Raw genomic sequence first — 27,995 nt, forward strand, 5'->3', positions numbered from 1 at the left:
ACCTGTATGTTTGTCCAAAAAATAAGATTTTGTACAGGGTTTCAATCAAATCCATCAAACAATCACTGATCTTCATTTTCAGTCTTTTTCAGAAAGCTGTATCACTCATACATCTGTGTCCAGAGCTCAAGCCAATGCTCATCTTAGCTTCCCAAACAGCTGGCCTTCTTCCCCCTTCATCATCCTCAGTCCCTCGAAGTCTACAGGTCAAAGCTCGAAGGCAGGGAAACAGGAAGTTTCAGGTGTGGCCAACTCTGACAGGTAGTGGATGGCCCCCGCCATACCTGAGAGGACAAACACATGTGTTACCTCCAGCTGTAGATTTCAGTTTGTAGTTTCCTGCTCATCAGTTCATTTAACTGTACTAACAGATCAGGACATAAGCAGGAGGGTGGTCGATTGTATTTTTAAGATATTTTTGAATTGCTCATATTGCCGACTATTATTTGTCACTGACCCATATATCAGAATCATCTGCATACATCTTGTGCTTTTGGTTGCATCAATGGTATGTGATGTCATTTTCATTTACACACATAGTTCAAGTGTTTTGGTGAAGATGGCATATGTGTGTATATGTATATATGTATGTATGTGTATATTTAATCAGGCCATATTTTCTATTTCGGTTGATTTTATTGTCATGTATGCGTTTTTGTCACAGTTTATATTAAAAGCACAATAAAGCCTATACATCTTTAGACTGTTTTGGTTTTCTTTATAGTTCCACTCTTTCTTCTTGTTAATAACCCTGTTGGCTGTCTGCATATTCCAACATAAACACACCACACACTGACTTAACACTATGCTGTTTTAACACACATACTGTAAACCTTCCTATTTGTGTGTGGCTCATATGAGAGCAATTCCTTCCAGTATTTATTGAAGTAAGATTATTTTGAACAACCAGCACATAAGTGGTGTTTTGTATCTGTGTGAGTGAGTCTGCTTATGTTCCCTGTCAGAGTGTAAAAGCTGTGATTAGACCTCCTGCTTGTGTGCACTCACTCTTTCATTCCTACTCAAAGGAGCTTTTCTGCTCTGTTGTGACGCCGGTCGTGTCCTTAATTCTTTCATTACAGCTAAGTGAAAGGCCACTCTAACTCTACACACACACAGGCTGCTGTATAATTGGCCTTTCACTACACAAATCTCAACCCTGCCATTGTATCGATTAAAAAGGATGTGATTCCAGGAAGGGAAGAGAAATGCCAAAGTAGTTTTTCTGACGTCAATCTGATGAGAAGTTGAAGGATAGTATTTGGTACCTTCAAAAAGAGAGTAGGGTCTGTCAGGGATGCGACATCCGTGGGTCCCGTAGTCCAAACACCACTCAGCAAACTGGAAGAGGGCAATAACTTTAATTCAACATTCATTTACTTGATTAAATATTGGCCTAAAACACATGCAGGGTGCAAGAAGTGCTCTTAATTCCTCCTTTTCAACCTCAACACCTTAGGTAACATGTTTAATAGAGACGGGTTTTTTTTATCTTGATCATTACCTTGCAGGCGCGGTACAGGTATTTCTTCTCCTGGGTGAGTTTGTACAGGGAGAGGAAGGCGTAGCCATTGCCGGCGGTTCCGTGGCAGATACCGTAACCTTTCCTGAGCAGCCCCCGCTGCCAGATCACCTCACCACACTCTGCAGCCTCCTTTAAGTACTTCTCTTCTTTAAACACCTGGGAAGACACATGTATGGAAGCAGATTTGTGTCAGAATAAATGAGAGAATAAAAATCAACTGAAGAGTCGAACTACACAGAAAAGGAGCAGCTCAAACATTTCTGACATTCTTTTAGAAATTACATTAAACATTCATTTAAAGCTGATTTAATTACACCTGGTAGTTGAAGAGAGTTTAATTAAATTGGTTTGCTCATAAAATCACCAAATGGCTATCTGAATGACTCAGCTTTGCAAACAGGCATTGTTCTGTTTCAACAGGCAAACATCTATTCTCAGCATGGCATCTAAAAAACAATTTACACCAAAATTGTGTGAAAATTTGAAAGTGGGCCTACCTGTGGCCATAAAATTACCATACAGATGGACAAGGGAGAAAATACCAGTGACACCACAAAAATACAGTCCTTTTTGTAATGTATTCAACTGCTCTGCTTTAAAATATTCTGTCTTTCTACTCTGACAAAACATCTCAGGGAAACAATCATTACTTGTATTTTTATGCTTTAAATTATATAATTCAAAGACTAATTATAAACAGAAAATATCAACTATAATGCAGAAACAGGCAGTAAGAACTTTAACCTCAGTCTCATTAAAGCTGTACAGTATAGAAAACCATTTTCCTGCAGGCCTTTAGGTTGTTGCATGTTTCCCAGGAGAGACGTTAGTGTTTCAACATGCCCACAACTCATTAGCAGGTAATACATCCAGTCCAGAGTGGAGAGATGCTTCGTTTCATAACAGAACTGACATGACCTGTCAGCCATGTATGAAGCTGATGAGACAAACTGAGAGGCAGTGTGAACATCCGTCAGTGTGTCTCATTAGATATGATATTAAAGGCTGGCCAACCCCACCGCAGCGCTGTGTCCCTGCTGGCTTCAGACAGGAAGCTGTGCCATGAAAAGCAGATGGCCGTGTTCATGGAGCTGCTTTGTAATGTGGAGAGAACAATTTGTGTCGAAGTTCCTCCTCCTCATCTTCCTCTTCCACAAGCTCAACCTCTCAAATATGACATATAGAAGGAAGCTTGGTTCATATGATGCTGTACAGTGTGTCAGTAGAGGAGGAGAACACAGAAACTTCAGTCTACACTCATTTAATTGACATCAACTAGTGATAATTGGAAATTTGACAGAAAATGAACCACCATTACCATTATTGTCATTTTGATAATTGATTATCCCTTCAAAACAAAGCTACCAATCCTTCTCAGATGTGATTGGCTACTTTTCTGTTTAACTGGATTGTAAGTTGAATATTATTGACTTATGAACTTTTGGTCAGCTAAAACTAGTCATTTAAGAAATCAGTTCAATTCAATTTTATTTATGCAGAGCCAAATCATAGCAGGCTCCAGGAAATGTCGACTTACGGTATATGTGTGGCCATTTCTCACATTTTTTAATCTAAATGATTAAATCAAAACATAATTTGCCTCATCCTCTGTTTCACATTTCTCCTTTTCCGCTTCAACCACATCAATCATCTTCATTATCATTTCCACAGATCTTTAAAGAATGTTCTACCCAGTTATCGATTGCCTCTGCATCTGCCAGTCGTGGTGTGACGTGCTGTGTTCTGCATTTTAGAAACAAATGTGTGCATCCTGTTGCTGCCCTCCACCCCCATCTATACCTGATCCTAAAGAGCTCATATCTTACAGACTGCTGGTATCCACTTACAGAGATCATGGTTAGCAATATGGCATGATTCATAATAACTGTAGCTAACTGAACTGTTTCTGGTCCAAACTGGTCAATCTAACTCTGAAGTGACTGTTTCTCTTCCTGCAGGTGAAGATGCAGAATTCAGGGGACTCAGTACCAGTACCAGTATAGCTCCTGTTGTTTTGCCCAGTGTGGCTTCATTTTAACTCAGAGGGCATCAGTGAATGTTCACATTAAGGCATGGTCAACAACTCACTGTTTCAAAGAACGTTTAAAATATCCTTCAACTTCCAGCCAGTCAACTTCCAGCCAGTCAATTTCCAGTATGTCAACTTCCAGCCAGTCAACTTCCAGTAAGTCAACTTCCAGCCAGTCAACTCCCAGTCAGCCAACTTTCAGCGAGTCAACTTCCAAATAGTCAACTCCCAGTCAGCCAACTTTCAGCCAGTCAACTTCCAAATAGTCAACTCCCAGCCAGTCAACTTCCAGTCAGTCAACTCCCAGTAAGTCAACTTCCAGCCAGTCAACTCCCAGTCAGCCAACTTCCAGCCAGTCAACTTCCACACAGTCAACTTCCAGCAACTAAACTTCCAGCCAGTCAACTTCCAAGACAGTGCTTCATCAGAGCTGCTGTCCTCCTGCACTGCTGAGCTTAGCACAAAAGTGCAACCACAGCTCTCTGGTGTACACATCAGAATAACTGCTCACTGTCCTGTTTCAAAATGAAAAATATCTGAAAAGGTCAAAGCTCTATCCACATTTGTAGTATATATAACAACTTTACATTATTGTAAAGCTTTGACCTTTGTAGACTATTTTTTCTTCTCTGTGCACCTTGGAAGCAGGAGAAGTTGTGCTAGAAACCCCTCCTCTGCCTCTAAAGCGAAAAACACTCTACCCCTAAAGGCAAAAATATAGGTTTTTTAAGGTGAGGAAACTAGTCATATAGCTGATAGGCTTTGTGTTGCATAGCAACAAGAGTGATGTGGTTCCTTGCAGCCTTTGACAGATTTCTGTTACCAGCCTCACCTGTGTGAAGGACACCAGTACAAACTGCTGTTTATCACTTCTCTCTGTAATAAACAGATATCCATTAACATGGCTCAAACAATGATTTCATGAATATCCAGGTGTTTTCTGAAACTGACCCTATCATGTAACCTCCTGTTCACAGGAAATCACAGTTGAAAAGGTTAAAAAACAGAATGACAGCAGCTCTAAATGGGGCGTAGTATGCAGACAGCTGCACCAGCTGACCTGAACAGTCCACTGACAAAATAAATGCAGCATTTCAGATGCTCCTCCTGCCACAACAAATGCAAGATTTGTTGTGTGTTCTGTTAATAGTGAGACAGTGATAAGCAATCGTGTCTCCCATTGTGCTTTGTTCTCTGTGTGCTGCCAAAGAGTCTCTGCATTAGCGAGAGGAATGAGAACGCCAGAATAGCAGCACATTAGCTGCCAAGTGGCTCCCTAATGGGCAAAGAAGAGAAGAAATTAGCCGACAATGCATTGCTGCAGTATGTGTGTGTATGTGTGTACTGAAATGAAAGATAGCTGGTGTTTAATCTGGAAGGGGACACATGGACTGTGCATTCATATCCCAGCTTTGTTCCAATCTGCTCACATCTCTCTCTTCCTGCATTCACTTCATCAGTGACAGGCGGCAGTGTGTGTTTAATAAAAAACATGTTTAAGTTGTGTACTTAGAAATGGCTGAATACTGCATTTTTTAAAATTAGATGTAACAGCATACATTGTGGATGCAGTGCAGATTCTGGCCACAGGGTGTCAGTGTTGTTCATGTGTTTGGGCTTTGATGTCTGGTCACTTCAGGCAGATGCTGCTTGTTGTCACCCTGTGTTGACTAATGTGAGCTGCACAGTACAAAGTATAAAGCAGTGTCACCTTATGAGCCATGATGAGCATATGGATGACGCCAGGTGCTCCATGGCACCAGTGAACCAGCCGGTCAGTCTCGTTGCTCAGCGACGACGGGAAGTTGCCTGAACGAAACTTCTTATGGCGGACGTAGTCGATGCTGGGACGAACCAGCTCTGACAGCATGTCTGCATGCACCTTCGCTCCAGGCTGCAGAGAGAGAGAGAGAGAGAGAGTTTAGTTTCAATATTACTGGTCAACTCTCTCTCAAACGGTAGTGTCTTGCTATTTGCTGCATTTTTTGTGTTACATCAGCAAACTGAATACCTGTTTGCAGCACATTAATAACAGATACTTTGTGGTTGTATTTGAATCCTTTTAATTACACGTTTATTTTTTATTTCCTTAATACTGTAATGAATGTAGCAGAAGGATAATGGCAGCATTCCCTCACTTACTTCACCGACTTCGCTGAATATAAAATAAATAAGAATAATGAAGAACAACTATATTTACTATGTGTAGCTATGGCACAGGGTTTGATGTAAACTGTCAATAAATACAGGCATTTATAGAAATTCTCAATTCAATTTTATAGTTGGCTGCCTCAGCAAAAATAGACCAGGCTGTATGGATAGTGCAGCAGGAAGAGATGCTCCGTTAAGTCTGCTCACATATCCAGGTGGGCATAAGAATGCTGGCTATATGCTGCATCCTCTCCAACACCTGCAACAGAGCTGGAGCTGGATAATGACTGCTAGCAGGGGAATTGTTTATAGAGTAAGTGATGGTATGATTTTGCATTGATTGATGGGTTGTTAATTGTCACACCTTCCACCATCTGTTGCAGGTATTTCTGATTATGGTAGTGGAAGCAGTGCCAGAAAGTCAGGTATCCAGCTAGGATGACAATAAGCATGAGTAGTATATAGAAGATGTTTACTTCTAGTATTTGTACACAGTGAGGAATGGAGGACACTACTTGCTTAGCCAATGTGACATGGATAGACTCTTAGCTGCTAACGTGAAAAAAAAAGATCAAGGTCATCATATGACAAGTCGATAGATAGACATGATGATGTTGATAATTACATTATTGTACAGGAGGAGGAAAGCAAGAGGGAGTCAGAGCTCATTAACACAGATGGGGCATCGTGGTGGTGTAGAGGTTTAAGATAAGATGTGTCACAATGTCCCTGGTTTGAGTCAGGACCCATTTGTTCTTCTGCCTCTAATTTCTTAAAAAAGGCAGAAAAACTGTCAGCAGCAGGTCTGGGTCTCAACTATCTGTCCTTGTCTGTGGCCAATTAACCAACAAGAAGAAAACTACAGAACACAGAACAAAGACAGATAATGAATGCAGCTACTCATATTGTGGACTTGATGCCTACAAAGAAGGATTCTCACAACTAAGTAGAAGTAGAGAGTAGTAGAAGTAATCTTGTGCTGCTAACATCAAGGAAGAAAATGTTTGCCCAAACTGCAGAAACTGTCAGTCAAAAGCAAAGTTTGGACAGTTAATTAACAGAACATGAAAAAGGATGTCATTTATTTTACCATTCAGTCAAGTGTGAGTGAGTTTGAAATGCAGAATTTTCTTTTTACTAATGATCTGTTTGGTTTCTTTGTATCTTTAGACACTTCAGCAACATTATAACATGATATAATGATAAATACTAATACTGAGTCTGCTCTGAATTCACAGTTGAACAAGCTTGAAAAACAAAGCAGATTATTTAACTGGTCTGGAAGGACTGGCAGGTTCACTCAGACTGAATGAATTATTCATTCTCTAGCAAGTAGGAGTTCAGTGTGTTAATGAGAACATCCGTAAACAGGAACAAGAGACACAACACAGTCCGACTCTGTGGATTGATTTCAGTGACCTCAACACATTACAAAATCATTCAATCTCATCCAGTAGTTGGATTTTTCTCTAAGTGGCACTTTACTGTATCAGCTCAGTGAACACTGCTCCACCTAAAGTACAGCACCACCCTTTGTCTGCCATGTCTGCAACTATAAAAACACAGGTGCAGGTGCAAAGAGAAAAATCACATATTAAATCATGTATTACCTGTTTTCTTCTACTTCACTTCATTTGTATGCTCTCTGATGTTGCCGTCACTTCTCTCAAGCATGAATTCACAGTTTCCTAAATACTGCATGTATTTTTTGATCTTTTCGAGGCACATCACCAGAACTCAGTTCATAGCTGTAATAATATCACCAGATTGAGATATACTTCATCATCATTTGCAGGTTGCAGTCTGATCAAATCTGTCAATTGAAGGGATTTACTGGTTTTATAACGTCCCCGTTAGCGGTGATGTAATATCTGACTGTAGAATGATCAGCTCCTCCAAACACTATACATGAACCCATCATTAAACCGCTGGCTCACTGCTTCATCTTTCTTGCTGGACTGTGTACTGCCAGTGATGGTTTACTCACCAAACAGTCAGGCTGAATCACTGGAGAGTTTTAAGAATTAAGGATCTATGTGGCCAACAGCTGAGCATTAATACATCTTAACATTAACACAGTGGTATAATCATCATAAAACGAAAGAAATCTTAGCCAAGAGTGTCTAACCTCTGGCTGAGAGCCTTGTCCTTATTGCAACAAGCTTTATGGGAAATGGGACCTTAATTTGACCAAACCATCAAATATTAATATCTTAACAGCTAATATCTTGGTCTGTTAGCTGTAGTATTTAGGCCATGTTTTTTGCAATATAAGAAAATATCCTTTGAGGTAAAATTAGAGATTTAAGTTACAGTCAAACCTGCTGCTTACTGAAACCATGTGAATCATTTATCCTGTAATGTTAGTACAGGCATCACGGCTGCTTTGAGATCAAAATGTAGCAGTGCGCAATTTAGAACTCTTGCTTCATTTCACTGCTCTCCAATACAGCTCCGCAAGCACTTTCAGAATGCCACATGATTGGTTGTGCTTTAGATTGATATATACTTTATTGATTTGTCTCAGGAAAGGACTTGGTTACGGCAGCCACGTCCAGAGTCAAGACAGCTACGTCTGTAACTATACACAGGAGAAAAACTAAAATAATGACTACAATACCTAAAAATGACACGTTATACATCAGTGACTGTATAGATGCTTACATTTATGATATAATGGGTCTCCTAATAAACTAAACTAAACTAAACAGGACAAAAACTAAAATAATGACGACAATACCAAAAATTTGATGATTAAACATAAATATATAAATAATACATAATAATAAAAGTGACAAAAAAATGCTCTGGGGCCTGCAATATAACCAAAGTATGTCTGTCATACTGCTGTTTCTTTCAGCAGCTCTTCCAGATGCAGCAGATGCAACTGAACCTGAAGGCATGACTTTATCTGAATCTTAACAGCCTTTAACGAATGGTTCCATCATAGAAAAATGCATTACTGTAACTATTCTATAAACTATCCCTATCAGCAATCAGATATCAATTAACCAGACTAGCATGAAAATGTTTTTCTAAGCTGCAGAACTAAGATGATCTGTATCTCTGAGACACTGGTACACTCTTCTCTGCCTCCTTACTGCAGGGACTTTCTATTTCTACCATCTTGTCATGTCTCGACATCACAACCACAGTATTAACACTATGTCATATCTGGATTTGTGTGATCATGTCAGCTAGATTTCACGGTCTACATTTTGATTTTAGATTGTAAATCTCTTTTCTGAGCCTTCTTCATTTTAGCTCTAATCAATTCCTCACTTTGATTCTCAGACATAAAAAGAAACCAAAATATGATGAAAACACTGAAGATTAATCTCATGACATGTCTCCATGTAACGACAAAGGGGGTGTGACAAAGCTGTAATCAGCCAAAAGTAACAGCATTATACAATGGTGAGTGTTTTTATGGTGTGTGAACTCATTCACCCCCCCCCCCCCCTCACCTGCATGAGCATGTAAAAGATTCCGGCGAGGCCATGAGCAGCACCGATGTACTGCTTCTTGTGCCATTCATAGAGCAGAGGGCAGCGATCTGTCTTCTTCTGCTCCGCTGACAGATTTTTCCCCGATTCCACGATGGCTGTCACCACCTGACGATGAGAGAGAGAGAAAATGACAGAAGGAACAGACTGGAGGACTGGTAGCTCTTTTGATTTCTAGGAATCTAATTACTACAACTTGATAAAGCTACGTCTAAAGCTGTATGCTGAGGTTTCACTCATTGTGATTAACCTGAATAACTTCTACTGAGCCCAGCAGTTTGAATCTGGACCAATCACCAGAAATTTAAATTACATTTTGAAATGAAATTTTTTTTTCTGCCTTTATTGGACAGGTGACAGTGTAGATGAAGACAGGAACCATGAGGAGGCATGAGGGGGAATGTAATGCCCCTCGCATTACATGCAATAAAGATATCCTGCGTGTCTTAACCACTAGCCCACCAGACTATCTGTGTGTGTGTTTCTATGTGATGCATCATATTTTATACACAATCTTTTGACTGAATAGACACCAGCTTACGCATACATTAACCACACAAAGTTTGATTTATTGAATAAATATTGAACAGATACAGCTGCTGTAATCTATGTTGTGATGTTTGTCTTTTTTTCTGACAAAAGTGGTTTTGTGCAAACATTTCTGAGCTTCCATTTACCTGCCACATTCATATGTAGAACAAATTCATGCTGAGTAAACACTGCAGAGGCAGAAAAACATGTTCCACTAACTTCAGTGACAAACACACACTGTGGACATATTACTGTCAGTTATTCTTTCTATCCAACCTACTGCACCAGCAGCATGGCCGGATCTACCATATGAGCAATCTGGACAAGTGCCCAGTGGCCCTTGAGCAGAAAGGGGCCCTCAATGACTGCAGGACCCTACAGATATACAACACAGGGCTTGACCCATTCTCTTGATGTTGATCATTATGGTCACTGTCAGAAATTAAATATGTCCAAAACATAATGAGGAATTGCAAGGTTCCCACCTGCCAGCAGCATTATCCAACAGAATGAAATAAAAGTCGTTTGGGGGCCCCTGGGGGTACTAATGTGACCAGTAGACCCCTTCTTGCTGCTTCGATTCATGATTCTTCACCCATTTCATATATCAACAGATTTATTGTTTTATATGTATAGGACTGTGATATGGCAGAAAAATAATGGAAAGCCACTTATACATGTAGGAGCACTTCTGAACATACAGTATAAAACACATCTTTGACCCAGAGTAGTGTGATATAGTGACACTACACTACATTTATCACTTCCTGCTCTTCTCCTTTTTTCTTTCAAAGATGCTACTTTAAGAGATAGATGGTTTTATAGTTAATGGTCTCAGGACATCCACTCACACTTGGGTCTATATATTGTAATGACCATGAGACCACAGGTTAAGACTGGTGAAGAAATGTGTGTGTCTCCAAAGCTTGACAGATCTTATTCCTCTGTATCAACGAAGACAGGTTTACTTTAGCATATTTAGAAACGACTCCAAAGAGTAAAAATAGCATAACCTGCCAATGAGTATGAGCTGAAAAGTCCTGTTTACAGAGCTTCACTAACTTACCGCGCTACATAACACAACCTCTTGACTTTGTCCTACATTATACATTCTCAAAGAACTTCAGAACAAAGTCAAGAGGTTGTGATATGTAGCACCACAAGCTAGTGAAGCTCTGTAGACAGAAATACGTGTTACTGTTTGGAGCCATTTCTAAACAAAATGAAGAAACCACGCTCTTCAGGGTGAAGGAACGTGTCACACAGTGCAGCAGTGTGACTCATTGATGTGTTTTTAATAGTTTTTGGGAAAAAACTGAGGTCTACAGTACAGAGGAATACGATATATCAGTCTTTGGATGCACGCACTTGTAAGTGGGATAGTTGGTTTGGCTCCAAACATGAGATTTGTTGACCACAAGAAAAATATAGAAAACTGCCAGCCTTAGACTTTAAGATATGAAAATATAATAAAGCATACACATCTCCTTTATAGTATAACCCCAAGTTTGTCTTTTGTAATTAACTTTTTACTACAACACTGGTAAATTGAACATCAAGACACTGTGCTCCCTGCACAGTGTCAGCCAGGATTATGCCATGGCAAGACATTCTGCAATATGACCACAGTAATTATAACAATTAATCCCATTGAAATATTGAGAGAACTGCATCCATCAATCTACTGATGCAAGGTGGTGATTGTGGGCTTATTTTAGATAAGGATGCTGGGGTTAATTTCAAATGCATTAAATACAATTTATGATATTTATTGTTCTCGAGAAAAAAGATTAGATGAAATTGTGACACAGCAGTTAATAATATTTATGTGCAGTAATGGATCAGTTGGAGAGACTTCCATCTCCAGAGGATTTTATTCTATTATATACTGCAGAAACACACAGTTCTAAATAATCGACATTAAGACCAGACTCTGCCAAGTACCACAGGTAATTTAGTTTGTGTTGATTTGAGCTCAGCTTTCAGTGCAGTCCTGACACATGCTTTCACTTCGTCATGGGGATTTTACACTGTATTCATTTGTTGGAATTCAACTCATATTTACAGACATACAGTCATCCACAAAAACATGAGATGCCATTTATCCACCGGACAAGACAAAGACCAAAGCCATGACAAACGTTGCTAACTCACCAGCCTTAATCCACTTAAGCCAGCCTGTCTGATTCCTTTATACACCCAGATTTAGTACACTTTGGTAACTCCAACTTGTTTCATTCGTCTCAGTTGCAGCTTCACCTTATTATTTAGTATAAGACCTTTTTTACAGAACTACAGCCTGGTGTAGCTTGAAACAGTTTGACAAAGTATTACTAGTTCTAAATGATCATCCTATATTCTTCAAGTTTGGAGATCTCTGTAATTCTTAGTGCTCTATATGTTAGGACATCTACCTATATCAGTGATGTGCTGTGCATCTCTGGTAGCACTCTGAGGTCTTCTCATCAGGGTTTGTTGGTTGGTCCTCACTCCAAGCTTAAAATTAAAGCATTCCGTGACTTTCAAGTGTTGGCTACACTTTGGAACTCTCTCCCGTTGGATCTAAAATCTGTGAACACCTTTAATAAAGCAGCCCACTGCCATCTGTTTAGACTTGGCTTAGTTTAGTCTGTGTTGTAGGTCTTGTTGAAGCTCTAATATGTGGTCGTGACAGGATGTATATATAAACACTACTTAGAACCATTTCTGGTTATTGCACTGCTTTCTTGGTGTGTAAGCTATTAAGCTAAAATGAGTCATTAGCAGATCACATTGTGGGAAATGTGGAATTACATTAAGTTTGCCCTTCCTGTGTTTGAGCACAGTTCTACAAGCTAAATGAATCAGAGGTCCTGCTGGGCATTAAAATGAAAGGTCAGTACAATGAATATGTGCAAGGAATACATGCACAGTAAATAAAAAGGCTTTACCCTAACAATGCGAACTCTGTACAAGGTAGTTTCTATTGACATTTGGAATGTGTTTAGGGCTACACTGTGCCATACACACATGCATCACTGCCTTCAATAATGAAAGAGCCAATGTGGGAAAGTAATAGAAGGCCAAGCAAGCCCTGAGAGGAGCAAAATTGGCTGAGAAGGTCAGCAGCTGATCTCAATAATAGCCAAAGATCAAACCCTTTTCTCTCAGGGGGGTAGATCCAGTCGTCCGCTAATTGGAAGATTGATGGTTCGATCCCTAGCCTCACTGGTCCATATGTGGAAGTATCCTTGGGCAATATGCTGAACCCCCAAATTGCTCCTGATGGTTGCGGCCGCAGTGTGTGTGTGTGTGTGTGTGTGTGTGTGTGTGTGTGTGTCTGTGTGTGTGAATGAGCATTAGATTAGATTATCTCCTAATCAGCAGGATTGCAGCCACCATTCACCAGTGAGTGAATGTGTGTGTGAATGGATGAATGTTAGCATATTGTGTAAAGTGAGTAGTGAAAAGACTAGAAAGGCACGATTCAAAAGCATTTCCTTTTTACATTTATGAGCACAATACACTCACTTACCAGTTCATTAGATAAAATGAATGCAGTATAATACAACATCCCTGCAATAAATCCTGCATTCATGAGGATTATAATATTCCATTTTTATCTTGTTTGTTTTAGAGAAGTGTTGATTTATCTCACAGTCATTTTGGAGGCTGTAGTTTGTGCTTCTGTTCAATTGTGTTGGGTTATGCTGAAGGGTTGCTCTAATATTTTAGTATTTAGTCCACCTCAATGCATATAAAAGGGATGGGATATATACGTGTGTGTGTGTGTGTGTGTGTGTTCTGAACGAGGGAGGGAAGTTCTGAGTCAGCAGTTTGTACGGTCCCCCATGGAAGACAGAGTGAAAAGGAAAACGGTTCTGCAGCAGCAGCGGCAGTGGCTACCTCATGATGGAGCAAATTTACACTCAGCATGATCATTTAAACATCCCGTCATTCCTAAGCCTCTTTCAAATATTCACCTTGTTACATTAATCTGATTTCAAACATTTAACATGCCACTTTCACGTCTGAATAAGCAGCCCGAGTCACTTTTCTGCAAAATAACACTGGAAAGGTCTGAAATAATTGCATTCAGATTAACATACAGCCAACAGCAGTACAGAGAGAGATTAAAGGTGCATTACAAAAGGTAAAAAAAAAATACACTCTATGACCACAGTGATAATCACACAAGCACTCCTGCCCTATATTTTCATTAATGCCAACTGCACAGATAAACATCATACAGGATGTGAGCTTATAGGAATTTAATGAGACCACTGTCCTGTCATTCAGTGCTTGTGTAACTTCATTTAATATTGTGCATTCACTGTGAGAAGCAGACGTGAACGCCCTTCACGCACATGATGATCTTTAATTAAGGCTTTAATATAGCACGTTGTAAAATCGACCAGTGGTGCAATCTGAAAGACATCTCATCTTCCTCATCAGAACATGTTTAACTCAGAGCTGCATTGACAACTTAGTCCCTGGCTCTATATTATTCAGTTTATATCTTTTCCACCTTGGCCATGTTATCTGCTGATTCACCCCTGTGTCATACCACTGTTATGCAGATGACTCTCTTGTATTTTTCTTTCAGCCCTAAAAACTCAAAAACTTGGATTCTCTGCACTGCTGCCTTGCTGCCATTGAGGACTGGATGGTTTCCAACTTCCTGCAACTTAACACAGACAACCATCACCACCTATCTTGCTCTATTAAGAACTAACATAACACACACTGCCAAAAATCTAGGAGTAGTTTTTGGCCAACACCTCAACTTCAACAAACACAGTAAGAGCCTTAATCAATCCTGTTCTCTACAAAATCAAACATATTGCCAAAGCCAAAACAATGTTCCCCCTTATTCACGCCCTCATTTTCTGCTATCTGGACTATTGTAATTCATTATTCAATTGTCTAACTAATGCAGCAGTTGCCCATCTACAGCAGCAAGGCTTCTTACAAACACTTGCTGTAGAGAACACATCACTCCTGTTCTGGTTCAATTACACAGTCTCCCCATCTGTTACTTTTACTAATAACTCTCTAGCACACTCATTCTGGTAATGTCCTAATCTGTTCACTTACTGGAGTTCAATCTGCAGAACACTATCAGACACTTTCAAATCGACAATTCAGCCAGATCCTTTAATAGCTATTATTTTGGGGTTGCAGGAGAAAGCAATAATAATCTATCTGGAACTAAACTTAAATAAGAACATTCGATACTCTGTTGACATGACGATGGATCCTTCTCCAGTGGAAGTCTCCTCATCCTCTGGGCTGGACTCAGTGGATGCAAGGAGGTGATGTAGTATCTCAAACTTGAGAAATTGAGACTGACAATATGTGGCTCCTCGGATACATTTGTGAGAAATCTGACAAACCACCAGAGCCAAGCTTCTAACTCCCCCACCTTTTTAGAATGCAACTCCATATAAAATAAAACGCTTATTTCTGGTCCTGTATCTATCTCAGTGTTTTAACCCACCTCAATTTTCTTCAGTATATTTATTTATTCATATTTATTATTTTAGCTGTTTTGTATTGTTGTGTGGCTGTGTATGTTTAAAAAAAGCTGATAAAAATATGTCTAAAAAAATTAATAACTTTCAAATCCCTACATGGTCTGGCTCCGCTTTATGTTTCACAACTCTTAACACCTACTAATACCTTACTCTGCAGCGAGATCCACCAATAACATTCTGAGGTCCAGGCTTAAAACTGTTGGAGCCTGAACACTGTGCAACAAACTCCCCCTCAGAATCAGAACAGCTGAGTCAGCGCCTCATGGGGCTTGGCAATATGGACAAAGTCAAATATCACAATATTTATGCTTGATTATTGTTTTTATTGTGTTTTTATGTATGTTATCCTGTTAATATTATATTATGTGAAGAACCTTATAACATCAGTTTGGAAAGATGCTATAGAAATAAAGTTTATGACTTATGTCTAAATGATTTATACTATACTTCCTTCTTTGCATCAAATACTCTTTTTGTCAGTTGACATCGCAGGCACCACCCACCAAACATCCACATTTCTCTCTCTCTGTCCCACACACGCACACAAAAGCCTCAGTAAGCAATCAGCTGTCTCTCCTGAAGGCAGAAAATGTAATTTAGGGGGAATTAATCAGTTTGCAGAATAAATTAATCACTGCAAACAAACTGGAGCCAGTGGGATTCGTCACCGCCAGGATCAAAGATTTGAACAGGCTGAATCTAATCAGCGAGCTCTGAGCTTTGACTGGCCGAGCACACCCAAAACTAACTGACTGACTGACTGAAGTGTTAATTCATTCTTGTTCATTTGCATGCCGAGTGGGATGCAGCGTCAAGACTGAGGATGGGAGAGACAGGCACGTACTCAGAGGTTTGGTTGTCAGTGCTGTCTGTTAGTATGTGCTGATAGAAGCAGTAAGAGCTGCTGTGTGACCTCATATAACTTTAGAGTCCAGCATGCAGACAGCGTATTTTAATTATTATGGTTTATTTAATAGGGACAGATACAATATACATAGACAGGCTGAAACAGCTGTCTGATGCAAATATCACAGTGTTTATAGTGAAAGGCTTTTGTGAATGTATGATTACATCTTTTTATTTTGAAAGTACAGTAGTAATTGTGAATACACCAGAACTTAAGCCAATATATTTTTAAGCTATTAAATTCATTTTAAACAAAGACTGATGAGCTCAGTGTGTGTTTCAGTCTGCAAAAAGGAGGAGGGAGTGCTGCTTGGTTAGTTTGTGCTGTTGTACAACTGTTTGGTCTACAATAAAATAATATATAAATATAAATGATGACAAATGATCAGTGTCTTCATATTAACAATGAGGCAAATGTCTATATTATGAATAATATTTTTCAGCTTTAAAGGAGGCCATATTCTGCACATTATAATTCTGTTTTTTTAATCTGGCGCTACACTCTCTCCACTTTGTTCTGATTGGTCATCTTCCAGAAGCTGCGTCTCAGCTGACTTCCAATTGGCTCAGATGGCTACACCAACAAAGTATAGCAGCAGGATTTCACTACTTTTATCTCATCCTTTACTCAAAATGTCAACTTCTCAAATCACATCTGTACATGTTTGAGCTGAAATATGAGAGTGGACAACACATGGAAAACCTTAGCAACAATCATAGCAACCGAGCTTACATGCACGATGAGCTGACATCAATGTCTATGTTTAATATAAATATTCTACATCATAACAGTATATACAAAACTACAAATAAATGTCCCCTTGAAGCTTATCATTTTGTCCACTTTTTAGCCTTCTACTGATGAGGCTGTGATAGTAACTTGAAAGACTAGATTTTTCGTTCTCAGTCAAGCAGCCAAATCCAGATCTGAACCAGACTGGACAGAGGCTCCCTGACATTACAGTCTGCTGCTGGCTGACAGCAGGGTTGACATTTCCTAACACACACACACACACACACACACACACACACACACACACACACACACACAGTATTTTTTTCCATTTTCCCCCCAATTTGGAGCAGCCACAAACTGGAGATACTGTATCTGGCTGCAATCCCAGTAAATAATCAAACTGCAAGAGGAAAAAACACAAAAATATTAACCTCAGCTGAAAGTTTGACAGCTTGCAGTGTGAGCAACGAAAAAGAGAGGAAAACTCAGCGCTCACAACCAGCCCGAGCACAAAACTACGTACAGCAGGCTGAACAGACACATAAAAATAGACTGAATAAAACCCTGAGAGGAAATCTTCAAAGAGGAAAAGAGTCTCACAAATAGTTCAGAGACAACTAAACCAAGGTGAAAGGCCCGGGAAAATAAGAAAATAAAAAGAAGTCTTTAGGTGCCTGGAGCAGAAAGCCTGCAGAGTGCTGCTGTGCTGGTGACAGATACAGAGACACAGATGATGGTAAACAGTAGTGAAGCGCTGCAGGATATTTTACTCCTTGCTTACTCATCATAATATTCATATAAAACGCGACCGTAGCCTGCTCTCTCAGTCCTTCTGTTCCCTGTGTGTAAGAGTGTGTGTGTACGTGTGAAGTATATGTGGTTGGGCCTGGCACTTTACCAGAGGGGACAGCTGGTCTTGCAGGTTCTCCAGTGTGTGTTAGCATGCTTAAAATCATAGTCAGATAGTGTGTGTGGAGGGATTACTATCCACTGTGCCCTGGCTGCACCTCATTGTTGTCCCTGCTCCATGTCTAACAGATGGTTCTAACAGCGGCCTCACTGAGAAACATGTTGTCTGTCATATGAAGGTGATTTCTAAACATATTTAAAACCTTCTCTACAACAGAGAGAGAGAAGATGTGAAAAAGTGAAAAGGTCCTCTCTAGAGTCAGTGTTTGGTTTGTCTATTCTGGGCTACCGTAGAAACATGGTGGTGCTCCATGGAAGAGGACCCACTCCTTTTCTAGACGGAAAGGTCTCATTCTAAGCAACGAAAACAGAACAATTCGTATTTTCCGGTGATTATACACTAATTAAAACATACTTTTGATATATTATATTCTATTTCTGCCAAGTCTGTTCCACTAGGTGCCGCTAAATTCTACACACTGCACCTTTAACCCTTACATACTGTTCAGGGTCAAATTTGTCCCATTGCTTTAAAACTTTTCCTAATGTTGCCCCAACTTTACAAAAATAGAATTAAAATGCACCATTTTGCTTTAAAAGAGCTCAATCATAAGCACAGGAGAAGAGAAGTGTTTTTAACCTGGATTTAAAACTGTTCACAGTTGGGGCTGATTTCAGTTCTGCTGGTAGTTTGTTCCAGTTGTGTAAAAGCTGCTTCATCATGTTTAGTTTGAACTCTAGGCTCAACTATCTGACCTGAGTCAGTAGATCTCAGAGCTCTACTGGGTTTATATTCTACTAACATGTCATTTATGTATTCTGGACCTAAACCATTCAGTGATTTGTAGACCAGGGTTAGGGTTAGTCAGTGTAAAGACTTTAGAACTGGAGTAATGTGCTCTGATCTCTTTGTTCTGGTTAAAACTCGAGCTGCAGCGTTCTGAATGAGCTGCAGCTGTTTAATGCTTTTTTGTGGGAGTCCAGTCAGAAGACCGTTACAGTAGTCGAGTCTACTTGAGATGAAAGCATGAATCAACTTCTCCTGGTCTGTTTGAGACATAAAACCCTTCACTCTGGATATGTTCTTAAGCTGATAGAAGGCTGTTTTGGTGATTGATTTGATGTGACTGCTGAAAGTCAGATCTGAGTCTATCAGCACGCCAAGGTTTCGGACTTGGTCCCTAGTTTTTAGAGAGAGTGACTCGAGATGTTTACTGACAGCAATCCTCTTCTCTTTATTGCCAAAAACAATGACCTCAGTTTTGTCCTGATTTAATTGAAGGAAATTTTGGTTCATCCAATTAGTGACTTGCTCTAAACAGTGACACAGTGACTGTATTGGACTGTAGTCATCTGGAGACAGTGTTAGGTATATCTGTGTGTCATCTGCATAACTGTGATAGTCTACATTAGAGTTCTGCAGAATTTGACCCAAGGGCAGCATATATAGACTGAACAGAAGGGGTCAAATTCAAACATTTTGTATTCTTCATATTCTATAAGATGTTATCCTGGAGCATAATATAACAATTGTGAATGTCTTTTTTTCCTCCATAAACAAACAGAAAACACTTCTCATTAAGGATTAATCATGTATTAATGACTGATGGTGAATTTATGAATGTGAATTATGAGTCAGAACATGAACAGTATGTAAGGGTTATTGACATAGACATGAGATAAACCTTGCACTACATGTGTGTGTCTCACCTTTGTAATGGTGTCCTCATCCACTGTGTCAGCTCCCAGCTCTTTGTTGATGTAGAGCAGAGCGTAAAGATAGCCGGCCCGCCCGTACAGAAGCTCATCTGGCATGTCAGAGTCTGGACTGAGCACAGAGCGCTGCAGCTGGAGGAGCCTGCCAGACAAAAAAGGGCCTAAAGTTAAATATGTGGCTCCAGATATTTTTGGACTGTGGACATAGCCAAAAACACAGAGCGAAACTGACATCTGCCCAGCTGCTGTCATGTTTGATGTACCATGTTGGACAATCTAGTCCCAGCTACGTACCTGGAGAGACAGTCTTTGCTGTCAGCAGTGTTGTTCAGTTTGTGGTGGACCACTGCTCCCACCGCCAGCGGCCCCGCGTCACCGCACAGGAACGTCACTTTGCGGCCGTTCAGGATCCTCATGGTCCTCTTCACGTAGTCCAGAGCCCTCTGCAGGTGGGATGCCTCATGGGACACGCGGTGCAGCTGCAGGTACAGCAAGGCGATGCCTGTAGTGGAAAGGGTAAGCTGTGATTGGCTGAACCTGACACATGGAACTGTCATATCTTTGCAGTTTCACAGACAGACCTGTCCAGCCAGTGTAAGTAGAGAAGTCATGGGGGTCGGCAGTCTTCAGGCCTTCTTCCATCTGCTGGAGGAGGTCTTTGATCTTATTCTGGACCTTCTTCTGGAAGGCCGCACTCAACTAAGGAGGACAGAGAGCAGATTAATAACTAACAGCCAAAATATTAATTAGCCATACTCATTAAGGGGAAAAATTCCACCTTAATGCTTCATAAAAGGGGCAGATTAGAATTTGTAAGTCTGTCTTAATATGACACTGACATTAGAACTGAAACAATTAATCCATTAGTGGATAACTTTCTAATACCACTATTAATGGTTTGAATCATTTTAAGCAAAAGGAAAGAAAACCCTCATAGATTCCAGCCTCTCAAATGTAATTATCTGTTGCTTTCTTATTCAGTTCAGTCATGATAGTAAACTAACTCTCTTTGGTTCCCAATCACTGCTCGTACAAAACACTCCATTTAAATGTCAGCTCAGGCTCTGAAGGTTTGTGACAGGCATTTTTAACTATTTACTGATATTCTGAACAAACTAAATGATGACTTGAGTAAATGATCAGCTGTAACCTATAATGAAAATAATGGTTGGAGCTCTGGCTGACGTGCCCCTGTCAGCATTACGATGTATTAAAATAGTCCAGAAAAAAACTTATCCTACAATGTAAAGCAGAGAACCATCACAAGAGAAATATCCTCTCAATAATGGCAGTGATTAAAATGAAAACTGTATTACAACTGCTTGTTAGGGCAGGGCAATAAATCGATATGATATCAATATTGTGATATTTTAGAGATATCGTCTTAGAGTTTGAATATCATAATATGGTGATATAGAATAAGTGTCTTTTCCTACTTTTTAAGGCTGCATTACAGTAAAAATGTAATTTTCTGAGCTTAACAGAGTGTTCTATTATCTGCCTTTATCCACTTAGTCATTATATCCACATTACTGATGATTATTTATCAAAAATCTCATTGTGTAAATATTTTGTGGAAGCACCCATAGTCATTCCTTCAATACTGTCAAAATATGGATAGAGGTATTTGGTCAAAAATATTGTGATATTTGATTCTGCCCGTATCGTATTATTTTTTACTGAGATATGTTTTGGAACTGGTTGCCAGTTCTCTACTCTACTGTCCAGTAGGTCAATCTGAATGCTTCACTGACACATCATTGCTTTAAGTGAACACAACTTCTTGCACATACACACATTTCATATTAACTAGCATGGGGTATTTTCATTAATAATTTACCAATTGTTTATTTTTTTCATTTAATCAGTTATTTCTCTTCTACACTAAATATCATGAAATAGTGAAAAACACTGTTATACTTTACAGAACCCACAGTGTTATCTGAACAATACCAGCATTTAAAATAGAAAATTGTTAATTTACTGTCAATCCATCAATCAGCTAGTAAAGTAATCAACTTTATCCATGTACAGTTGCGCAGTAACAGTCACATCTTAATGAAAACAGTTTATCATGGCTAAATGTTAGTGTGCTTCCAAATTACAAATGAATCATCATCAGATCAAATCTCTGCATTACATAATTGTGATATTGGCTGTGTTATCAGTAACACATTAGAAACAAACATTACATTCACTTGGCAGACACTTTTGTCCACAGCGATGTACAAATGAGATACAATCCAAGACGCAGTAGATCAAGGAGAGGTCATGAAGAAGAAACGCCACATCATAAACTGGTTGAGTAGACCAATGAGCTTCAAGTCTACTTCTGTCTCATTACCTCCAGACACCATAAGAGGCCTGAACGTGTGTCCTGTCTGTTATGTACCGTCAGCAGTGGTAAGCCTGATGATTGCTCAGATATCAGCCAGTAGGTTATGACCCAAAAAGTCTTCATCTTTACCATTCATTTCAACAAACATACTATGTTAATGAGGTTAGTTTCCACAAGACTCAAAGCTCCATTTACCCTTTACAGATTGAACAGCATGGGTCAGACTTCTGCTTCAAAGCTCAGTTTGATGGTGGATATGGAGTTAATTAATTCTCTACAGGCTCCGTTCACACTCTGTCTACAGTGTGAACTATATGCGAAGGAGAGCTGGGAAGCTTCCTGAATCAAAGCAGGCACAGAGATTTCTGTCTCTCACTAGCCACCTCTTCAAATAAACACAGATGGGAATCAGGGAGTGCACGAGGAACGCCGGAGCTATTTGTTGGACTCAAGGCCCATTTACTCCTATCCATTGGCCTGATAAATTAACAAGAACCGCTTAGAGAATAGGTTTCTCAGCTCTGGCCAACCTCTGCTGCTGAAAGCCAGTCATGTGCAGACAGTTGTTCACAAGCTGCACTCCATGTTCCTCAATGGATGATAGGATATAAGGTTGAGTAAAGTAACAGGGGCCTGTAACTAACAATCTTGGTCATTAGTGATTGCTCAAAATGGCTCAAGAGTTCAATTAAAGTAACCTAAGAAAAAGCCTAAGAACCTAAGAAACTAAGAAAAAGCTTGTCAAACTTTAGATTTCTCAAGACTTTGAAGTAAAGAACTCAGGACATACTTCATATGTAAAGACAGGGTTGTGTGCAAGGAATGGATTCCACAGTGTGCCTGTCTGCTGTAATGTAATGCCAGCTGTAGACTAGACTATATTTTTTGTCTGATAAGATGTCACTGTGACAAATTAGATGATTATAGAGTCATAAATTCTTGCTTGGAATTGGCCAAGAGACATGAAAGATTCTGCTGGTACCCAACCAATCACAGCTTGCCATCATTCAGGACCAGCATTGTGTCAAGGTTGGTGGAGGACCAACTTCCAGCACCGAGAGTGTAAATAAACAAATGGTGTGCCTGTCGTAGCGCCACCGACCTTTCTTGTTGCTGTGAAAGTTGTTATACGAGACGTTGGTGTATAAATTAATTATTATTTTATTCCAAAAGTCATAAAGAAGGCAAGGGAAAGGGAAATATATTTAATAAAGCCCTGGGGAGCAGGACTGAATGAACCCAGTTAAAGACTACCCGCCTGTACTGGATGCTCTACGAAGTAAAAATTGATATACCATGCTCTTGAATAAAGATAGGACAAAACCTCCATAGTCAAAGTGCTAGGGTCCAACTTCCAGGAACAAGAATGTAAGAAGAATGTCCGCTTGTCATAACTCCAACACCAACCTTTCTTCTGTTTCACGGTTCCACCTCACAGCATGAGCAGCACCGACAACATCATTCCTTTTTTTTTTGTTTTGCCATGTTGTAAGGTCTGCATAGAATAGCACAAACCTGCTGGTCAACATTGCAGAAACAATTGTGGAAGTTGTTATACGAGGCGTGAGAAGGTAAATCAATTCTGACACTCTAATCTTGTTGCTGGCTTCAGTTTTTGTCCAATGTGAAGGCTCTAGAGCCTACTGCATCTGGTCCTGTGGTGTGTGTTTGTATGTTGCAGGTGCTTGAATGGGTGGAGTGGAGGTTCCTTGAGTACTAACTGTGAAAACCTTAAACTTAAGCCTGCCTGCTCTGATTCCAATTCTCTGATTGCTTCCTCACTTGCCAAGTCTGGTTTGTTTTTGTTACCGTTTCTGGTTCTGTTTTACACTGATAACATGCACCTCACACATTCAAACATCACTGATACTGACTTTTACACCCCAATGCAGTTATTACTGTTATTTACTTGAACAGGTGTGGGTGTGTTAATGCTAAATTTGGCATGCATCTCCCTCTTTTGTTGTAGAACTATAAGCTGGTCCTAACAGTTGGGGGCTCGTCCGTGAATAGAAAGCCAGAAGTGTTTCTGTCTCTTTGTGAATTAGTTTTTGTTATTTTCTGTTGAGTAAAATTAGTCTCAAAGCAAAAGTGCTTTGTTTGCATGAGAGCATGTCATTCTGGTTGGTTATGATACCCTACTCAGGATAAAACTATCATTTGTCGCGCCTAATGCCTCAGCTGGAGAGCATTCAACCAGCTAATAGAGCTGCAGTGATCTTAGCTAGCAAGCTACAGTTGATCAAATCTGCAAGTAACAACAGACACAACAGACAATCATTAACTAGAAATGAGAAGCAGCTTTTGTCTACCTTGGACTAAAATGAAGGAGCCGTTATTTCAAAAATTACATTGAATTTCAAAGTGTAACGCCACCCAACATTAGCATTGTAAACTATACTGTATACAGTAAGTGCTGTGCTAGTTGTAGCAAAAGCAGACTCATCCAGTCACGTGCCTTAAAGAGCTTGGGGGTTCTTTCATCCCATCAACCATCAGACTGCATGACACCACAGCTCCCAGTAGCTCCCATTCCCACTAATAAGACTGAGGCTGTCCTTATATTGAACTTTACTTTGTAATCCCAGGAACATTGCACACTTGTATATAGTATCAGGAATTTATGTGTATAGTGCAGATTTATATGATTGCAGATTATTTTACACAGAGATTGTTTATTGTATTTATTTTATGTTTATTCATTTATTTTTCAGCTTCTTCTCCAGGGCGGTTAAAGCTCTGTTGGAAGCCTGATATGGACTCTGGAACTTTACTGGACTTGCACTGTACTTTATATTTAATAGAAATTCTGACTTTTTATTCCTTGTTATTCCTTTTATTTTTTGCTTATCCCTTTTATTTATGTTTACTCCTTTTATTTTATTTTATTTTATCTATGCTGTTGTGTGACTGCTCTCAAAGAAATATGCAATGACAATAAAGCATCTATCATTTTTGAATTTCAACCTGGAGGGGATCAATAATAAATGAAAAAATCTTTTGAAAATGTTGAAATGTAAAACTGGAACTAGAATCAGTAGCATTTTTTAAATCAAGGATAGAATTTAAAACAAAATTGAAAATTGTAATTATTTATGCTGGTGGTTTTCTTATGAAGATAAAGTACTAGCTTGTGAGTCAGAAAATATTTTATACATTCAGTCCAGTCTTAACACAAGAAACAACCTTAAAGGGTAAAAGCCAAAGAGCCTGAGCAGAGTCTGTCCTCTGTCCTCACACTGCTACAGTACATCCATCCATGGATGAAGGGATCAATGGTGGAGGAAAGAGTGACAGACAGGATTTGTTTCACAAGAACAGAGCCTGACCAAGATTGGATTTTTGAAGGCCGATTCAGATATTAGAGAGTAAAAAAAATAAATAAAAAAAACAGAATCCCAGCTGTGCTGATATTCAGGACAGCAGCACTCCCTCTCTCCTGTGATGTGCTTTAATTCACATGCTCAGAAGTTGGTGGGGGGGGGCTGAAAAATAATGGGCATACAAAGAGCGAATCAAACAGACCTCTAGCATTCAAAGAGAGATCAAAGAGAAGCACATGCAGTATAGATACCAGGGCCTGTTTCTGCAACCAGGTGAGCACCCAAAGACTCTCAGCTGCTACTGCAAGATGTGCACGTCTGCACCTTGTGGGTTACCCATCGTTTCTCACTGGCTGGAATGAATATATTAAATAAATAGGTGGATGGATGGATGGATGGATGGATGAGTTATATTTATATACAAGGATTGTTTCTGCCACTGCACTTCAAACTCAGTGTGTGAAGCTTTAACCATCACAAACCTAATGCCACTAAACTATGTAGTGTTTGTGTGAAGCAGACATTTCTACAGCACATTGTACAGTAAGGTGAGACTCATGAATTTTACAGCTAATGTCCTCAATATTTTTATTTAGTGTAACGGGTGCCACTGGGTTGAAGGTGCCAATAGGAAAGTAGATCCATGTACCAGGTAGATTCAAGTTTAACCATGTAGTCTTTAACATTTAATCACTATGTATTCTAATTGTGTAATAAAATGATTTACAGATTGCTCATATTTGTTTCCCTGCACATCATCAGTGGTCCATTAGCTGCTCTTGTGGGACTATTTTCTTTTCTTGTTTTTTTCTTGAGGTGAGCAAGACCACAATACAATTAACCTGTCAACATATTTGTCATTCCTTCTAGAAATTAAATTACATACATTTTAATCTGCTTAAATTGCTTGACCACTAACTTCCATACTATCAGTTGTCATTGTATTATATTATCCTCACCCACCCAATTATATACACACACTTTATACATCAACATCAACACCTGACATTCAAATACAGAGAAACACAATTACTTACATATGCAGACAAAAATACACATTTCCATAACACACACACACACACACACACACACACACACACACACACACACACACACACACAATCCCAGCCAGGCAGTCAGGGCAGGTTTAAGGTGTGATGTGGTTGTTCATCGTTTGCAGTAAAATTAATCAGGTGTGTTTAAGACTTAATGATTACAGTTGTGTGAACCATAACACTGATAGTGATAGCAGGAAAGTCAGCTATGAGGAGGTTAAATTGGGTGAATATAAACTCACTGGCCTCTTCATTAGGTACACCTGTGCAATCTAATTCAATCCAATACAAAAACTCTGCTATAAAAATGATATATTCATGAAGCTTATACATTTCCAGTTTTTGTTTACAAAAGGCGATCATTCTACGCGATGTTTATTCTTGAGGTCATAGTGGATGATGGTGCATTATAATTAATGGTGTTACTAATATTTTGTCCACTCCATTAACAATACATCAGAGCATGCAAAATATTAGGAACACCAGTCAATATAATTCACCCCACCACCTCTTAGTACCACCTCAGTAGTAAACACATAGTAGAATTGTCTCTTTTGTGACAATGTTAACAAAAACTGAAAATGTATAAACTTCCAAATGTTACAATTTATAGCAGAGCTGTTGTATTGGATTGGATTAGATTGCACAGGTGTATCTAATGAAGTGGCCACTGGTGACTGACGGTGTTAACTGGTGACTTTCACGAAAGCCTTTGCAGTTTAATCCTTTTTAAATACATACTGTGTGTTTAAAAGTTCTGCTACAGGTCTACAAATCACTGAATGGTTTAGGTCCAGAATACATGAATGACATGTTAGTAGAATATAAACCCAGTAGAGCTCTGAGATCTACTGACTCAGGTCAGATAGTTGAGCCCAGAGTTCAAACTAAACATGGTGAAGCAGCTTTTACACAACTGGAACAAACTACCAGCAGAACTGAAATCTGCAATCTTATATTTAATGTTCTATTCTATTCTAGTTTTTATTTTATTTTTCTCTGTTTTCTATTTTTCTGTACTTTGTTTTTATTTTTATTATTAGTGGGATTTTAGTTTTTAATTGTATGTTTTAATGTTTCCAATTTTTACTATTATTGGGTTTTATTTTTAAAGGCAGCTATATAAATAAAGCTGCCTTGCCTTGCCTAATATCTATGATATATCTAAATATCTCAGCATTTATGTCAGTTAAGTTATTCACCTGTCGTATGGTCGTAACATATCTTGAAATGTGAGAAAGTCACCAGTTAACACGGTCACCAGTTAAACCGAAACACCTGTGAGTGTAAACTGTCCAGCTGAACCTCCAATACTTTCATTAATTATGCTAGTGAGCCGCGGTAAGTGTTATATTAGCATGTTTGCTACATTCAGTGAAGCCCAAGCTACTGTATTTGACGCCATTCTCTTAAAATGACACAAACATCCCCAGAATGAGTCCTTACACAATACACACACTATAAATACTAACAAGTGTTCACACTGACAGCTAACGTCAGGCCAGCATCACTCATGTTAGCACTACTTTCTAACTTGGTACGTCATGTTCTTAAACTGAATATTAATAGTTATAAAAACAGTCTCTCACCTTTCCGTCTGCATCAAATGGTTCGTTATTGTCTTCTTGAGCTCCAGAGTTGGAAGTGTGGAGTCCTTGGTCCCAGTCGGGGTAAGGGTTTGGGAAAGAGCGCTCCTCCATCTCTGCCTCTGTCACTGAGATCAGCTTCAACCGCTTAGACATGTTATCTCCCAT

General features: G+C 39.3%; 1 protein-coding gene across 1 annotated transcript; it reads right to left on the reverse strand.

Annotated features, from left to right (window-relative positions):
- Positions 1-6: 6 nt before the first annotated feature.
- lancl2 (LanC lantibiotic synthetase component C-like 2 (bacterial)) lies at positions 7-27,995 on the reverse strand. The gene is made up of 9 exons (XM_053342396.1): positions 27,831-27,995; positions 20,107-20,224; positions 19,820-20,027; positions 19,520-19,667; positions 9,173-9,319; positions 5,266-5,448; positions 1,505-1,681; positions 1,269-1,341; positions 7-284 (listed from the first exon to the last, which is right to left on the reverse strand). Exons 1-9 carry the CDS (start codon positions 27,993-27,995, stop codon positions 208-210), a joined length of 1,296 nt encoding a protein of 431 aa, XP_053198371.1. The 3' UTR covers positions 7-207.

Source organism: Scomber japonicus, chromosome 21 (assembly GCF_027409825.1).
Source record: "Scomber japonicus isolate fScoJap1 chromosome 21, fScoJap1.pri, whole genome shotgun sequence".
Classification (NCBI taxonomy): Eukaryota; Metazoa; Chordata; class Actinopteri; order Scombriformes; family Scombridae; genus Scomber; species Scomber japonicus.

What these genes read in the sequence shown, in the direction of transcription:
- lancl2 (XM_053342396.1), bottom strand. Translation starts at nt 27,995, where the DNA reads ATGGGAGATAACATGTCTAAGCGGTTGAAGCTGATCTCAGTGACAGAG. An exon ending in ATGAGGACACCATTACAAAG is followed by an intron (nt 9,320 to 19,519) that starts GTGAGACACACA and finishes TCTCATCGTCAG; the next exon opens with GTGGTGACAGCCATCGTGGA. An exon ending in TCTTTTACATGCTCATGCAG is followed by an intron (nt 5,449 to 9,172) that starts GTGAGGGGGGGG and finishes CTCTCTCTGCAG; the next exon opens with CCTGGAGCGAAGGTGCATGC.